A 15,865-nucleotide genomic window follows, 5' to 3' on the forward strand; every position below is an offset into this window, starting at 1 on the left:
GGGAAACCGTGTCTTTCCATAGAACACAACTATAATTCATTTATATTCATTCTAAGAATAGGTTAATTAGAGAATACAGGTGCTCATAACAAACTGTATTTAATATGTCTGTACTATTTCTATGCAAAGCATAGTTGAATTTTCCATCCATTGACTGTAGCTTTAAAGGTAACTCCTGGCCTCTATTTTTCTTTTATCGTTGGTGGTATAGTATGAAGTTTTTGCATCAATGTCCTTAGTTCCCTCAGTGTTCCACTGTCACCTCTCCCAGCCAGACTAAACTGGGCTCAAATGTCTCAAAGGTAAGGTATTTCTAGATGATACAAAAGTTTGCAACAAGGTAGAAATTTCTGGTGTAATAAGCCAAATAGTAAATTATTTATGTAAATTAGAATGGTGGTGAGTTTGACAGCTGCAGTTTAATGTTGATATATGTAAAATAATGCACTTGGGATCTAAAAATCCAAAGAGAAAATACTGTGTTGTGGGCACTGTAATGCCAGAGACAACAGACAACTCCTTGGGAGTAACTATTTCTAAGGACTTCATGTAAATAGACAAACGATAAAGCATTTAACACTCCCCCCCCCAAAAAAAAAACTTACCAGTGCTTCTGACTCCCTGGTGTGTAGTCGGGGCACCAGGTAGAGGTCTACAAGATTCACGTAGGCAACTTCCGCTGCAGCCGGAAGGAGGCGCGATTAGCAGCGGGGGTTGTCTGCGTCCATCACGCATACACCTCCCGGCTGTCAGAGAGAATTCCCCGCAGCGGTGCGGGGAACTCTGATCTCTGACAGCCAGGTAAGGTCTGCGAGACGGACGCAGACAACCCCCGTTGCTAATCGCGCCTCCTTCCGGCTGCAGCAGAAGTTGCCTACGTGAATCCCTGCTGCCCCGACTACACACCAGGGAGTCAGAAGCACCGGTAAGTTGGTTTTTTGGGGGGGGGGGGCTGTTAAATGGGGGGCATAAGACAGGAGAATCCACGTCCCCTGCAGCGCTGCGTGGGGATATGGATCTTAGTCTCATAGTCAGACCTCTATTTGAGGTCTGATTATAAGACAACCCCGATTATAAGACGAGGGGTATTTTTCAGAGCATTTGCTCTGAAAAAAGCCTTGTCTTATAATCGAGCAAATACGGTAATATGTACAGTTTTGGAGATCCCACCTCCAGAGTTATATTGATTTTGGAGAGAGTTCAGGAGAGGTAACTAAAATGCTAAATAGTTGGCAGGAAAAATAATTATCAGGAAATTATTTAAGGCAAGCATAATATGACACAAACAATGATAATCTTTCATGTTTTTATTGAACACGCCCACTAGACATTCACAGTGTAGGTGGAAAAAGCAAGTGAACCCTTAATAACTGGTCAAATGTCATTTGGCAGCAATAACCTCAAAAAACTTCCAGTAGCTGGAGATCAGCTAAGATCTGGGCTCTGACTGCGCCTCTCCAAAAGGCGGATTTAATTTTTTTAAGCCATTCTATAGTAGATTTAGTTTGATGTTTAGGGTCATTGTCCTGCTGCATTACACAACTTCTGCTGAGTTTTACCTGGCGGACAGTTACCATGACATTATCATGTATGATACCCTCATAAACTTAGGAATTCCTTGTCCCTGCAATGATGGCAAGCTATCCAGTGTTGGCAAGCTACCCAGTGATGTTAAATTGAGACAGCGGCTTCCTCCATGTTGCCCTGCCATGGATTCCATTCTGTTCAGTGTTTAGAGTATGGTAGACTCATGAAACAGAGATTGTAACTAGTTCCAATGATCCATCCAAGACTTTAGCTGTTACTCTAGGGTTATTTTTTACCTCATTGAGTCATCTTGATTGAGCGCCCACTTCTAGGGAGAGTAGCCACAGTACTACCTCTCCATTTCTAAATTAGTCTAACTGTGGACCGATGAGTATGTAAGTTATTTGAGATTACTTTGTAACCCTTTTTAGCTTTATGCAAATCAACAAATCTTGATTGTAGGTCTTCTGAAATTTGTTTTGTGAGGCATGTTTTTTTAAGAATAGCTAACTCAAAATGTATGAGTGTCAAAGTATCTCTACAACACACCTCCAATACTGTTTCTTTGAATGGACTCCACGTTTGCTAACTCCTGACTCCAATGAACATTTTTCAAAGTGATTAGCCTAGGGGTTCACATACATTTTAACACTCCACACTGCGAATGCTTGAGTGATGTATTTTATATGGACAAGAACAATACAATAATTTCTGTGTTAATAGTTAAAACAGATTGTGTGTTGTTCGTTATTGTAAACTGAAAATTAGTGTACAGGAAGAACGTTTATTTCAATGGAGGCGAACTGTTGGAACAAAAGCTAAAACTAGAAGGTCAGAATTTAAACATCAAGGGATTATGCATGGGATTAGATGAGATCAATGACTAGTTAAGGTCTAAATCTTTACAACAGGAGCAATGGGAAGATAAGATGGGCCGAATGGGTCAACGTCAAATTCTATTTGCTGTCCTCCACTGATGCCAGACACTTTATATATAAATCTATTGATGAACACAATTCCAGATTTTTAGCAATAAACAGTTTCTATGTGGGATGTCGAACAGCATCCTTAAACATGTGATTATGTTGCCTGTTACGTTGTTTGTGCCGCACTTGTAACAGTGTTCTGATCTTCAAGAGCCTTTAAGGCTAAGAAGGGAATCTCAAAAATAAAGCATTAAGTATGCATTACCTATTATTATTAACAAATATTGGGACGTTTCCTTGTTTGCTCCATTTTCCTCTATGTTACCATAGACCTTATTACTGCTGTGCTGTGGATTAGGAAATCACTAGAACTGGGCCCGTCTCATCTTTTTCTATAAGTATTATATGGCACTAGTAGTTATGTCCTGTTTACCCATTGTACATTACTGCAGGATATGATGGTATAAATCAATAAAAAAAATCATTTAGTAATTGGTATACCATAAAAGGAGCAAAACCACATTTTTGTTTATTTACAAATTCTTTTTATTTGCATCCAAAAGACACAGTCATTTAAAACACGTAAAACAATGGCAATGCCAACACTTCTAACCATGTAAGGAAAAGGTGCTTTCTTTTATAAAGTATTTTACAGTAAAATCAAGTGATCACTTCTTTAATGTGAAAAAGCTATTATTAATTACAAAGTAACTACAGGCTTACAGACTAAAAACCTACTCGTTTCGATGATTTCTTTCTATTAGTACTAAAGTGTAAAAGGCTCAGAAATACTATTATCAATAATAGAAAATTCCTTGATTAGAAAATTGTTTTGTGAAGACAACGTTCAATCAAAACACTACATTTTTAATACAAAACCTCTTCTAAACTCACCCCATGCAACTTTATAAATATACTTATTTTCACACAAACGAATCACACTGTAATTTCACAAAACAGTTTTATAGTCCACCATAATGCATTGAGTGCACAATACCAGATTAAGTCCCTCTGGGCTTCTAGGTACATGCCCAATGTACTGTACCCAACAGATAATACACCACTGTTTGTGCATGACCATTACATTTTATTTCGATGATTTCTTTTCATAGACCAGTGCTTCTCAAGCAGTTTAGATTTGGGGATCACGCCCCTACCCAAGGGTTATTTTAACCCCTAACAAACCGTGCTCTTATTTTGTATCTTTCACATAAAGTCATACCATGTACACCACTTTGCATAAACCCCAGGGCCACTAGGAAAGCACTGAGGAGGTCCTAGGGGTACAATGGTGGATTCCATGTAAGTTTGAATGGGACCTGAACCCAATACATGCTTACATAAAGTTCCGCAATACATGGTTATTAATCAGCTTGTCTAGTGGAAATGAGTACGTCTCTGCAGGCGCAGAGTGACTAGGTGTACTGCATTATGTCATTGGGTGCACAGATCTCGCCTCATTTTATATCATAATATTATATCACAAGAGAAACCTGATCGATTGGTGCATAGCATCGGGGCACTGTGGGGTTGAGTGCCTGAACACAGTTGAATTCCCTGTGACCTCTTGTTTCTGCCAGTGACCTCAGTCTGAGACCCGCTGTTACCGACAGTCTAATGTTGTTTCAAACTTTACACCATTATAAACTTCAATAAGAAGTTTGTGCGAAAGTTCAATTTTTCTGTGAAGTCCAAATGTCACTTTTTTATGAACTAGTATTATTTAGTGCATGTTGTTCCCTGACCGAACATTTTTTTGTTACTAGCTGCATTAAATTTATACCCAAAGATAAAACCCAAAGATATTTTGTTTTTCAGATGATATGGTTGTTTAAGCTATTTGATTAATGTACCATTTAAATGTTCCATAGAAATCTAACTGTGGGAAAAGGAAGTGTACAATGTTTTTTTATAACAGCAATGTTATGCCTTTTCTTAGTGTGTAATTTTAATGTTTTTGTTCTACCACCAAGCAAAACAACAGAGCATAAGCTATTACCGCTCTAGATTCTTAGTGTGAGAGACAAAGGTCCCATTATCTTATATGGCATCAATAATTGAACTGTACTTTTACATAACTGAACCTTAAACTTCAGGGTATAATTGTGTAAGATGTAAATTAATCACCAATTGCCATCTCGGTGGTAGGTTTTTAATGCCCTGAATGTATTTCTCTCCGTTCAGCATGAAATAAGCTTGTAGATTTGGTCAGATTTTAAAAGAACCATCAGCAACAAACAACTAAATAACCTCACTTGTGTTCCATAAGTTCTACCCCTAGGCATATCTTTAATCAAGGGTTAATTAAGTTCATAAAAACCCAGTAACAGGCTGTGGGCTCAAAATGCCTTAGGAGAAAACACAAACAGATCCGAACATGATCCAACATTTAGCCAGACTTTACCTATGAAATGTCTCTTAAAGAAATACTCCCTAGAAAGTTTCTACTGAAATGTTATCTTTCATTTTTCAAGTTAATGTTTTTGTTTGTTTTTTAAATCGTCCTCAAAATCAGCACACTAATAAAATTAGTTTATAAATAAACACTAACTGGTTTTAGTACTTTAGTCCCACGCCACTTTTTGGTGACAATGGGTTAATCAATCTGTGAATTAGCAAACAAAAGAAATCTACTTAGTTTACAAGATGATAGTTAAATGGACACTCCAATACTTTCTCTTATAGTAGATTTTTTCTGTGTTGTACTTCTATCTTGAGGGCAATTTAATGTTTGGGATCCTGGAATTTATTCCAGCAATTAGAAGAATTATCTTCAAAAATAAATACTGATTTTTTTAAACATTGCTCTAATAACAAATTAACTACAATGCACCAGGTGCAACGGTAGCCTTACGAAGAGTACATACAGAACAGAATAATATTATAAAGGTCACATATTCTGATATTGTTATGAGCAACAGAACATACTTTGTTGTCAACAATAAATACTATTTACCATTATTTAAAAGTCATTGCAATATGAGGCACATAAATGAGCGAATCTGAGTCAGAAGATGCAGACCTTTTGTGGACATGTGATAAAACCAAATAATGTTTACCTAACATTTAGTAGGGAATGAGAAAGTTGCCCCAAAAACAACTTATATGTTTACAACCTTGGAAACACAATGACATTATAAATGTAAGGCATCTGTAAAAACACAATATTGCTGGTGATTGTTCATTTTGAAGATTTTCAAATAATTAGAGAAATAATTCTTGCATCTCTTCGTCTTCTGCAGTATTTCCATTGTATAAAATCTTTAAAGTCCCATCAACTGCATCACGCCTGAAAGCAGAAATGAAATTGTAATATAAGAAGTGTTGATTATTATTTTGAGTTTTTCTGTACTTGCCCTATAACACCATGCTGTCCTTCAAGGTGTCAACATATTAGCTTGACATTTTGGTGTTCGCATTGATGAATATATCCATAAAACCTTTATTGAAAGTGTCTTTAAGCCTCATTATTAACAATTTCAGTAATGTCCAGAAACCTTACTATTGTTTTACAGATAAATATCGAAAAAATCTAAATCCGATCGAACCAGGTCATCAAACAATAGGGAGCTAACCTGGGGGTAATCTAAACAAGAAATTAGTTGAACAGTTGTATTGCCTCCCTTAATATAATAATGAGTAGAAGTCATTGAAACCAATGATGCTTTTGGACTTAAGAATTACACCATTGTCTTCTTCTCCAGCTGAGCGGTTATTGGTGTTTGTATCTTCTATAATAATACCTGATCCACCTCCTTTTTCTTCTGTCCCTAACCACACTCAACTTAAAACCTTATTCGCATTTTGTCCAATTTTGTGCAAACTCACACAAGAAGTACTCCCTAGGAGACCTCCATGAATTTGACCAATTAAGGTGTGATTAGATATCTCTCGTTTTTACCTAGGAAGCTTATGAAAAATGTATACTGCACATCTATAGTACAATTATGACCCACTGCATGGGGTTTTAAGCACCACTGATTAGAAGAGCAATCTAGCAATCACCCTATGTTAGTCATACTAGATTACAAATGAAATTAGTTACAGCTTTGACTTTTCCAAATACAAATAGCAAAGCAACAAATTTGATGTAAAATATGTCCACGGTAACAGCACTAGATTTGCAAAGAAGTTAAAGGGTGAACATGCCTAATGAGAAAAGATTATTTTCCTAATAATCTCTCTATGCTTTTACTTACCGAACGCACTAATTGCCTTTGTTTAATAATTCAGTTTACGACTTAAAACTTTATTTCTGCTTAGCTGTCAAACAAACAACATGTAGTGGTTTTCAGCTTAGTTTTTGAAGGAGAAGAAAATATATATTCTTTGAGCATAAAATGCACCTATTTACAGTAATTTAGTGGTAGTATTATATTTAATAATATTTACCAAAACATGGTTTTATTTCATTTTGCCCAAATAAATTTCCTTTATCTGTCACATGATATTTTCTGCCCTAAATGTCACATTGAGCTGATTACTTGAGGCAATGCTAATGTCCTTCTTGTACAATAAAATCCTTTCCTTCATATACTTTCATTAGTCAGAGCGTCAGGCTGGGTGATTGAGGCTGAGCCATTCCATCTTCTACCACAAAGCAATATGATAAGATGTCAGGGTGCTTGACTAGTAGACTAGGCTAAGATAACACAACTAGAACACGTAAAACAACTAATAAACAGTATATTATGCAAAAACCTAAAAAAAATACTAGGAGTAACAAAATGAAGTGGAAGTTCCCCTTTAAGAGCCTGGCTTGGCTGTATGGAAACCTTGCATTTCACATACATAATGCTGGTGTGTGCTCTGTGGATTAATACTGAACATGCATAATTTTTGAATTTAGAACTCAAGCAGCTGTCAGATGTTGTACGACACAACTGCAAAAGTGCTTAGTGTGCAAAGCACATCTGTGATGTGTTTTTGGCGTGTTGTGTGGATGATACAGCTGTGGGGAAGTTAACTCGTTCAACAAACCCCGTTCTTATTTTGAATGATGTCAGCTTGTAGAACACAGACCAATACACCAAGATTTAAAAGATAATTTACAAAAATATATTTTCGTTATCCAATTACAAAATATTGAATAGTCCTTTCAATAATAATCAAGATTTTTTTTTTAACCTGTTAATGTGGTTATGAAATGACATGCACTATTATTTGGCGGGCTATCAAACTTATACATGCAGATGTTCATTTAGATAGATTTTTATTTTTCATTAAGAATGATGGATCATCCATTGAAAGTACACCAAGAGCATTAAAATGTCAAATTTACTTTTTTTTCTGTGATTTCCCAAAAATCTTTAGACAGCAGATGTTGTTTGTAAGAAAATACATTATAAGTGAAGCAGAAACTGAATAACAATAAACATGTATATTTGGGAGAGTGACTATAGAAAGACTTTCTAATTAAATATAATCAGACAAAAATTATATCATTGTTTTAGCTTTTCCATTGATTTAAGCATCTGTCTGGTGTGGTATGGAAGCTTAATATGCATAATATGGATTACTAATAAGAAATCAGTCTTTGTTTTAATCATTGATTTTGTTATTTTATAAAAAATGCAGGGAAACATAAACTAAATGTCACGTGTAGTGTTTTTTCCCCTCCATGTGTTACGTTGTAGTGTTAAGTGGTTTCTTTCCCTGACGACTACGTTCAGTTTCCCCCGGTTTGAGTGGATATACTCATCGTCTTTACAGCTCTTCTCTTGCCATTTTCCTAAAAGTACAATAAATACAGCAAAAGTATGGGAATTATCAATCACAAGTAAATAAAAAAATGGGCAGAATAAAATAACCTAACAATTACCAGAATAAAATAGTGCGTGTTGAGATAGAAACTGTAACTGTGAAAAGTTTGATGTCCTGGTGGCTTACATGATGCATTACACAATCTATAGATTAAGTGTTTTACATTTATAAATAGCCTATAAACATTATTATTATTATCTTTTATGTATATAGTGCCAACAATTTACGCAGCGCTTAATACAATACATATATTCAAGGGGTATGACAAGACGAGAATTGACAGACAGATAGATTAGGTGGAGATGGCCCTGCTCGCAAACTCCCATGAGCATTTGCCTGTTTCGCCTGCCTCTCGCCAGCTATTTTGCTTGCAGGAGGTGTGCTTTGTTGTTTTGGGGCTGAATATGAATGCTTCATGGATTTTTCTAACCCCCATGACCCAAACACTGGGAGCAAGCTTCTCTCAATTGAGAACTAAGGTGTCCCACCAAATTAAAAAAGCACCAAACTTTTAGGGTGCGGCCTATATACGGGGGCGGCCTATATCCGAGCCAATACGGTAATTTATGAATAAAATCAGGACAGTACTATAGAATGTGTGCAGTTTTCATGCACAGTATTCCCTTCTTAATGCATTCGAACATTTACCCATTGGTGTTAAAGCCTGGGCAATGCCACCAGTGGCCCCTCCATGCCTTGGCCTCCATTTGACCATCGGTGTATGATGTCATATCCCACACTCCGCCATTTAGGAATACGCAGTGCCGAGCTGAGGTGAAATATGGAGGCTTTGCTGACCCAGGACAGTCCTCCATAGAATTATTGCGCTGGTTACAGAAATCAATTATCTAAGTTTTAGTTGGCCTACAGTGGTGCTACAGGGACCCTATTTATCTTTATCTTTAAATCTGTTCATATATATATATATATACTACAGAAGTTTTGACGAGAAGGTCTGGCCTGCAGTCTCTATTCCAATTCATCCCAAAGGTGTTCGATGGGGTTCAGGTCAGGGCTCTGTGTGGGCCGGTCAAGTTCTTCCACACCAAACTCATCCAACCATGTCTGTATGGATCATGTCTGTATGGGGAAAGACCACTAGGGGGCGCTCGAGTATACCGGTAGAGAAATAAGACAAAAAAACATTTTTACACTGGGGCACAGTAATGCTGGAATAGGAAAGGATCTTTCCCAAACTGTTTCCACAAAGTTGGAAGCATAGCATTGTCCAAAATGTCTTGGTATGTCCCCCTTCAGCCAACTACATATTAATGTCTATGTATTTAGAATGTGATGTCATAAAAGACAGATGTACTATGGATGTTTTTGCGTGTCTGAAGAAAAACTAATTGAAAGCATCTAGTAGAAAAATGGATTTGTGGCTAGCACCCACACAGTTTCAAAATTGATGTTTACTTCTCTAATATGGTGGTGTATCTGTGAATGATGACATAAATTAGCTGGTTTGTAAAAAAAACAGTTGGGAGAGGCATCTGGACATTCCAGACCTCCAGTGTCAATGTGCTAACGTGAAAAGTCTTTAGAGCAATGTCTATAAACGGAACTGTTACTCATTATATCATGCTGGCACAAAATAATTTCCTTAATCAGAAAAATAGGAGAAGGGCACTAATTTTCCTTCTTGGAGCATTTTTTTTTCATTTAGAGATGGCTGCTTATAATATATCCAATGGACAGTGAAGTATTTCAAACATGCTCCTGTAACAAATACCAGACTTTTCACACCATGCCTTGTTTTGCTATGCTTAATTTGTCCTAAAACATTGGGAATGTGGTCTGCTAGTGATGAATGCAAGCCCCTTAATTTAAAAAACATATGACTATTTCAGAAAACAAAACTAAAAAAAACATTTCTGGTATGTACTCGGAAACAAAACATTTGCCAGGGTATCCGTGAAAGAGAATAAAATTCTCCGATAATGTAACTGCAGTGGACAACATACATATAAAAACAGATGGGGAAGAAACAACATCACACTATTCTATCCTATAACTAGTAAATATAACACACAAAGTAGGAGGTGGCGCAACATGTCCAAAGAGTTTCATGTTAGGTAGGTAAAAATCTTTAATTACAATTATCCAAAAAACTGAAAAAGATATGGGTTGTTAAAGATGTAAATATTTTTAAATATTTTTCTGTACTTGACTCCTAGCGACTTGTCTACCTTAATACAATTAGGCTTTTTTTTTTTTATTCACTGGGCAAGCACAGACTTCAGCATCACTGTTCTTCCTTGCCCTATGATTCAGAACACTAAGTGACACGCACCTCTGCGAGACTGTAATATGAATATGTTTCATTTCCCCAACTCTAACTGCTCAGTGTCCCTATAAGTGGTAGATAAGTGGAACATTCTTCCAGCAGAAGTGGTAGATATTAATACAGCAAGGGAATTTAAACAGATGTTTATAAGGTTATCTTGAATATTTACCAATGGCCAAACAGGTTCTTTATATTCTTTTCCATATATACATATATGATGCATGTATATGACGCTCTCTGACTATGTTGAAAATGAATGAAAAAACGGAAATTTATCTCCTGGTCGGACACCACAGCTTTCATAATTTGGAGGTGACTTTCCCACACATGACAGGAAATTTAATTTCCATTCATATCATCTGCAAAATGACTTTTGCTCAGCAGAGACTACGTGTTATGCCAAGATGTAGTACGCAGCAATCTGGATTTACGAGTGGGACTTCCCTTTTTATACGAGAGTAACCAATACAGCCAAATCTGCATCGCTAGAACTGTCAGCAAGAAAAGTGGATATATGGTTTCAATTGGAGCAGGCAGAAGCATTTGGTTTCCCTTTATTTATCATCATGTGAAGAAAAGCAATTGAAAGTACGGTGCAGATACAGAGGAGAAAAGAAAGACCCTTCAATCAACCCCACCACATACCATGCATGATTAGGAAGGAGGTCCTCAAGCAGTACCCTAGAGCAATGATTGGCATAGCAGGTGAAAGGCTCCTAGGAATTGCAATACAGATATCAGTGCATGCAACATGCAGAATGCAGTCCATATCAAAACCAACAGAATGCTTTAGATCTACTGTGCAATGGCTAAGTGTGAGAAAACAAAACCGTATTTAGCAAAAACATTAACTCAACCTGGTGTTAATTTTCATTTTCCAAATAAAAGTGCTGACAGTGTTAAAATCTATAATATATACGTTTTAAGGCTATTCAGGGATGAACTAGGGCCCTTTTTTGCAACCCCACCAAATGTCTCACAAGTTCAAGCTGAGCAGGTTTGCAGTTCTTAACCTGTACAAATTTCTTCCTAAACAGCCATTGGTTACAGAAATGTTCCTACATGTAACCTTTTCTAAAGTGACAATGTACACTTACCGTTTTATTCTTTCCTTTGGTGCCATTTGTAGAAGATGACTTTGTGTCAGCTGACTTCTTTCCTATTGAGGCAAAGGGTAGTGATGATGATGTTTTGGCAACATTGACTGTTTGATAATTATTGTTGTTGTTTTGGTTGCTACTAAAAGATTCCATGATTGAACGAAATGCACCAAATGGTCTTTTTTGATGTTCACCAGTTTCATTAGTAGAAGAAGACTTTTGAACAGTTTTGCCACTGTCTTTATCTTTTTCTGAATGTGGTTCTCCCTCAATCTGTTCCACCTGAACCACTGGTTCCTCAAAAGTCACTCGAAGTTTCAGATTTTGTGAAGTCCTGCGTTTCGAAGAGGGAGACTTTAAAGCACTTTTAGGGCTAGTTGTTTTTTGGGCAGAGGAGCTGCCGCTTGTGGGACTAGAAGACTCCGTTGGTCCTAAAGATTGTGATAGGCTCCCCATTTGGTAATGAGTCTCATAGTCTGGATCACTGCTTTCAGATGTTGGGGATGGACTATGACCATCCACTGATTTGGAAGCTTTCATTGCAAATGGAAATCGTCGATTTGCATTGCTTGATTGAGTATGTCTTTTTATCATTAGCTGAAGATTCTCAGCATTTTCCACATTTTCTACTATTGGTTGTGGTCTTGGCTTATCAATTTTTCGGACTGGAGTATTCTTTTGATCTTCTGAATTATTTGAGTCTGTATCAGACTCGCTGAGAGACCTTTGCATAAGTTGTCGTAGACGTGCTAGCTTAAACTCTCTCTTTTCAGGTGGTATCTTTTTCCCGATTCGACTTGTTTGACTATCTTGAAGTTCTAGTGTACATTTTTCAGAAACAGGCAGTGTGGAGGCATTCTCTACAATCTCCTTCCCCAGTAGCTGGCGCAAGATTTTATCAGATTCATCATCCAGTGTTCTACACCGTAGTCTGCTAGGAATTGTAGACCCTAGGCTTTGATAACTTTCGTGAATACTGTTGAGTTTGTTCTTTTGTGTCACATCATCAGATTCTGTTGTTTTCGATTGGCCGCTGCTCGAAGCAGGGGAGGAAGGTGAACTGTTAAAAAGACAAGAGCAGATGAAGGAAGCCCAAAAGCCCTTTGGCTAAGCACCATGTACACACCATACAAGGCAGCTGGAACACATATACTTATCACAGACAGTAATAATCTGTATAGCACATCATTCATAACATATAATATGTGCACAATCTGAAAATGCACCTGGGATATATCTTGCAGCTGAAAACAAATCAGTATTGTTTTGAAATTCAATCTGCGTTATACTCATCCCTAATGTTGAATCAAAATTCTTATATTCAGAACTCTTCATGATATATTTGAGAAGCCACTGCACTTAAATTAATGGCTCTAGAGTTTAGAAACTGTCCTCCTCTTACTAACTGGTTGCTTATTTTCCATCTTTTTAAATTGAAGAATCAGGTCAGGAAATGAGGGGTTCATACATATCCTAAAAACACAGAATATATGAAAAATCATATATGTTTTCTGTATATCTGACCTATCACACTGTAGTTGGTTGGGTAGTCATTATAAAAATAATAGGTTCTCTAACTTTACTCTTATAGATAACATTCATAAGTGAATTTCAAGATATGAAACTCGAGATTGTAAAAATGTACACCTAATCCATGTGAATTTGAGAGTAGAGTAAAAACAAAACTAGACAGCATATGGCAAGGATGTAGATATTCCCAGACAGTTCTTCCTAAAACCAACTATTATGAGATGCTGCATTATTGTAGAAGGGTTTGCAAAATAACAATACTGACACAACCAAAAGATACATGAAGGTCGTGTTTCTTTACTGGATACATACAAATAATTAACCACAATTAAGCATAATTTGACCACAGATGGAATATAAACCTATGAACATACACAAAGTATGTTTCCATGCACACCTACGTACTCAGTAACGAGTAGCAAAGGTTTGCATAGGGAATGTGCATGACTTGCTGTGACCACTATGGCCAACACTGACAGCTGTACTGGTTCATCTGTTTGTCACTGGATGAGATACACTTCTAGTAGTTTAGTTGAGGTGGACTTCAACTCCATGGAGCATCTATCTAAACACTAAGTGGGGTATAGTTCACATTGGCCTGGATACCAAGATCTTGCTCATCCCTGGAAAGAACTGTGTTCATCAAAATGTATGATATAATTGTCTGGCGTGTAAAAGAGCATTTTGTAAGTCGGGAAATGCAAGCTTCCTGCAAAAGCAAACCAGACTTTAACATTGCCCTCTCTCTGTGTTTATTATCTGCTTCTCTTCCTATGTGACATTCTGCAGTTTCTTCTTTTTCTTCATCATCTGGCAACGCATGAACGGGATCCATTATATTACCTAGGGGAAGTTGGCAGGGATCTGCTCTCAGTCCTCTGTGCTTCCAGTAGCTGTTGAAGGTGCGTCTGTAAAGTGATACGCTCTGCCGTCTGCCTGTAAAGAATAGGGAGTTTAAACTGCAGTTTTATGTGTCACCAACCTTCCATGACACTAGGTTCTTTGTAGCTCAAATCCACATGCTTCTAAACTGCCTTTTTTTGCTTTTATGGTCATGGTTCTCACCTTTAACAATTTAAGCAACTTGTAAATGGAAGCATATGAAGTGTGATCTGATCCTAACCAGAGAAACACTCTGGAAATTATGGTAACTGCACACAAAAGCAGCTTTTCAGTTACTGCCTATTTTGTTTAATGTCTATGGTCAGTGAATACCAGATGCTCTGTTTACCTACTTGTTTACCTTTTTCCATATCTCAGAATATGCCAGGGAGACCCCTGGGATGCCCCCCCCCTCAATATTTTCTTGTATTGCTCCCTATAGGTGGCTAGAGGAGGTGTGCCTACATTAAAGGGGTGGAGCTAGATGTATATGAAATTAAAAGAGTGGACAGAACATGGGTCCAAATGCCCCACTTTACCTCCAGGAGTTCCCACGCCTCCTTATTTCCAAATCAGCATTGTAATTTATTACAGACATAAAGTAATTACAGATAAATTAATCTGAGCAAACGAACTTAAGCAAATGTCTCATTTTATTTTTTATAAAAGTCTGCCCTACTCATGTCATGAATATGTGTGTGTGTATTTATTAAAGCCTCTTACTCTTTTAGCTGTTTAGTGAGTTTGACGACTTGCGATGCCAGCGACATGCAGGTTTCCACCACCACCAGGTATCTGGCACACACAGTATGACCGTGATGCTCGGCACTTTGAGATGGCTTCTCCCCGGCATGGTTCTGCATAGTCACATTTGCTCCATATTCTACCAAAGTCTGCAAAAGGCAAAAAGGTCTCTTTTAATTGTCATTGGGTTGGATCTTTGGCCACAAATTAATTATTAAATCTACTTCTCCTAAGAAAGAAGTTCTTTCGGTATATGTATGATTATGGTAAACATTAAATATAATACAACTAATTGTTTTAGTCTGAAAAAACAAATTAATATGTACATGGCCAAAGTGCACATTTGCTATCCGAGCTCTTGTGATAAAAAAAAATCCTCTGTCAGTTTATGATATCTGGCAGTAAACGTAAAGCATTAGGAATTTTGGCCCTTCCATTCTATATTAATGTATATTTTAAAGGACAGCTAATGTGTTAGTCATTGCCAAAAACTTGACTCATTAAATTCAGACAACCTTTTGGCATTTGCTTTGGTACACTATCAAGGAATAGAGTTCTTCTGATGTTTTCAATTATAGAACAGAGACAAAAGAAAAAAAAAAAAGGTATCTTAACTATTGAGAAACACATATAGATTTGATATGTTAGACATTTTTAGGTTTAGGTGACTTATAGCATAACTGCTACTATGGAATATGATCCAAGTGATGTCAGCCAGATTTGTGCCCGGCTAAGCAACCTAGGAGTTATGATTCAGGCGATGACCAGGCGGCCCTGGCACTTTAAGGCCAGAGGTCATCTGATGATGTAAGTGCGGCTGACGAACGGATATGCGCAGCCTTATGCTATGTTTTTATTCTCATATCCAGCGGATGACCGCACATTGCAGCACGCACTTCCAGTGTGCCAGATGGCCTGTCCAGGCCTGATGCAATGTAGTTGGCTTGTCCCTTCTGTAACGCCAAAGTAAGAACTTGCTTAAAACATCAAGTTGTGCCCAGTCTTCCCAAAACACAGAAGTTGAAAGACTAAAGTAAAGGAACACCAGTTACTATTTGGCTGTCTTTGCACAGAATCTGGTGTACGAGTAGTTGCACATATAGGGA

General features: G+C 37.3%; 1 protein-coding gene across 1 annotated transcript in view; it reads right to left on the minus strand.

The window, feature by feature from the left end:
- LOC149302953 (synphilin-1-like) overlaps positions 1-15,865 on the minus strand; it is a 100,250-nt gene that overhangs the window by 55,390 nt on the left and 28,995 nt on the right. Inside the window, exons 7-9 of the mRNA XM_089481720.1 lie at positions 14,739-14,908; positions 13,977-14,069; positions 11,601-12,663 (exon numbers count right to left, since the gene is read on the minus strand). Of these exons, the coding sequence (XP_089337846.1) occupies positions 11,601-12,663; positions 13,977-14,069; positions 14,739-14,908 (1,326 nt within the window). The remainder of the gene's footprint in view (positions 1-11,600; positions 12,664-13,976; positions 14,070-14,738; positions 14,909-15,865) is intronic.

This window comes from Sceloporus occidentalis, unplaced genomic scaffold, assembly GCF_023333645.1.
Source record: "Sceloporus occidentalis isolate IW3139 unplaced genomic scaffold, rSceOcc1.0.p SCAF_16, whole genome shotgun sequence".
Taxonomy (NCBI): domain Eukaryota; kingdom Metazoa; phylum Chordata; class Lepidosauria; order Squamata; family Phrynosomatidae; genus Sceloporus; species Sceloporus occidentalis.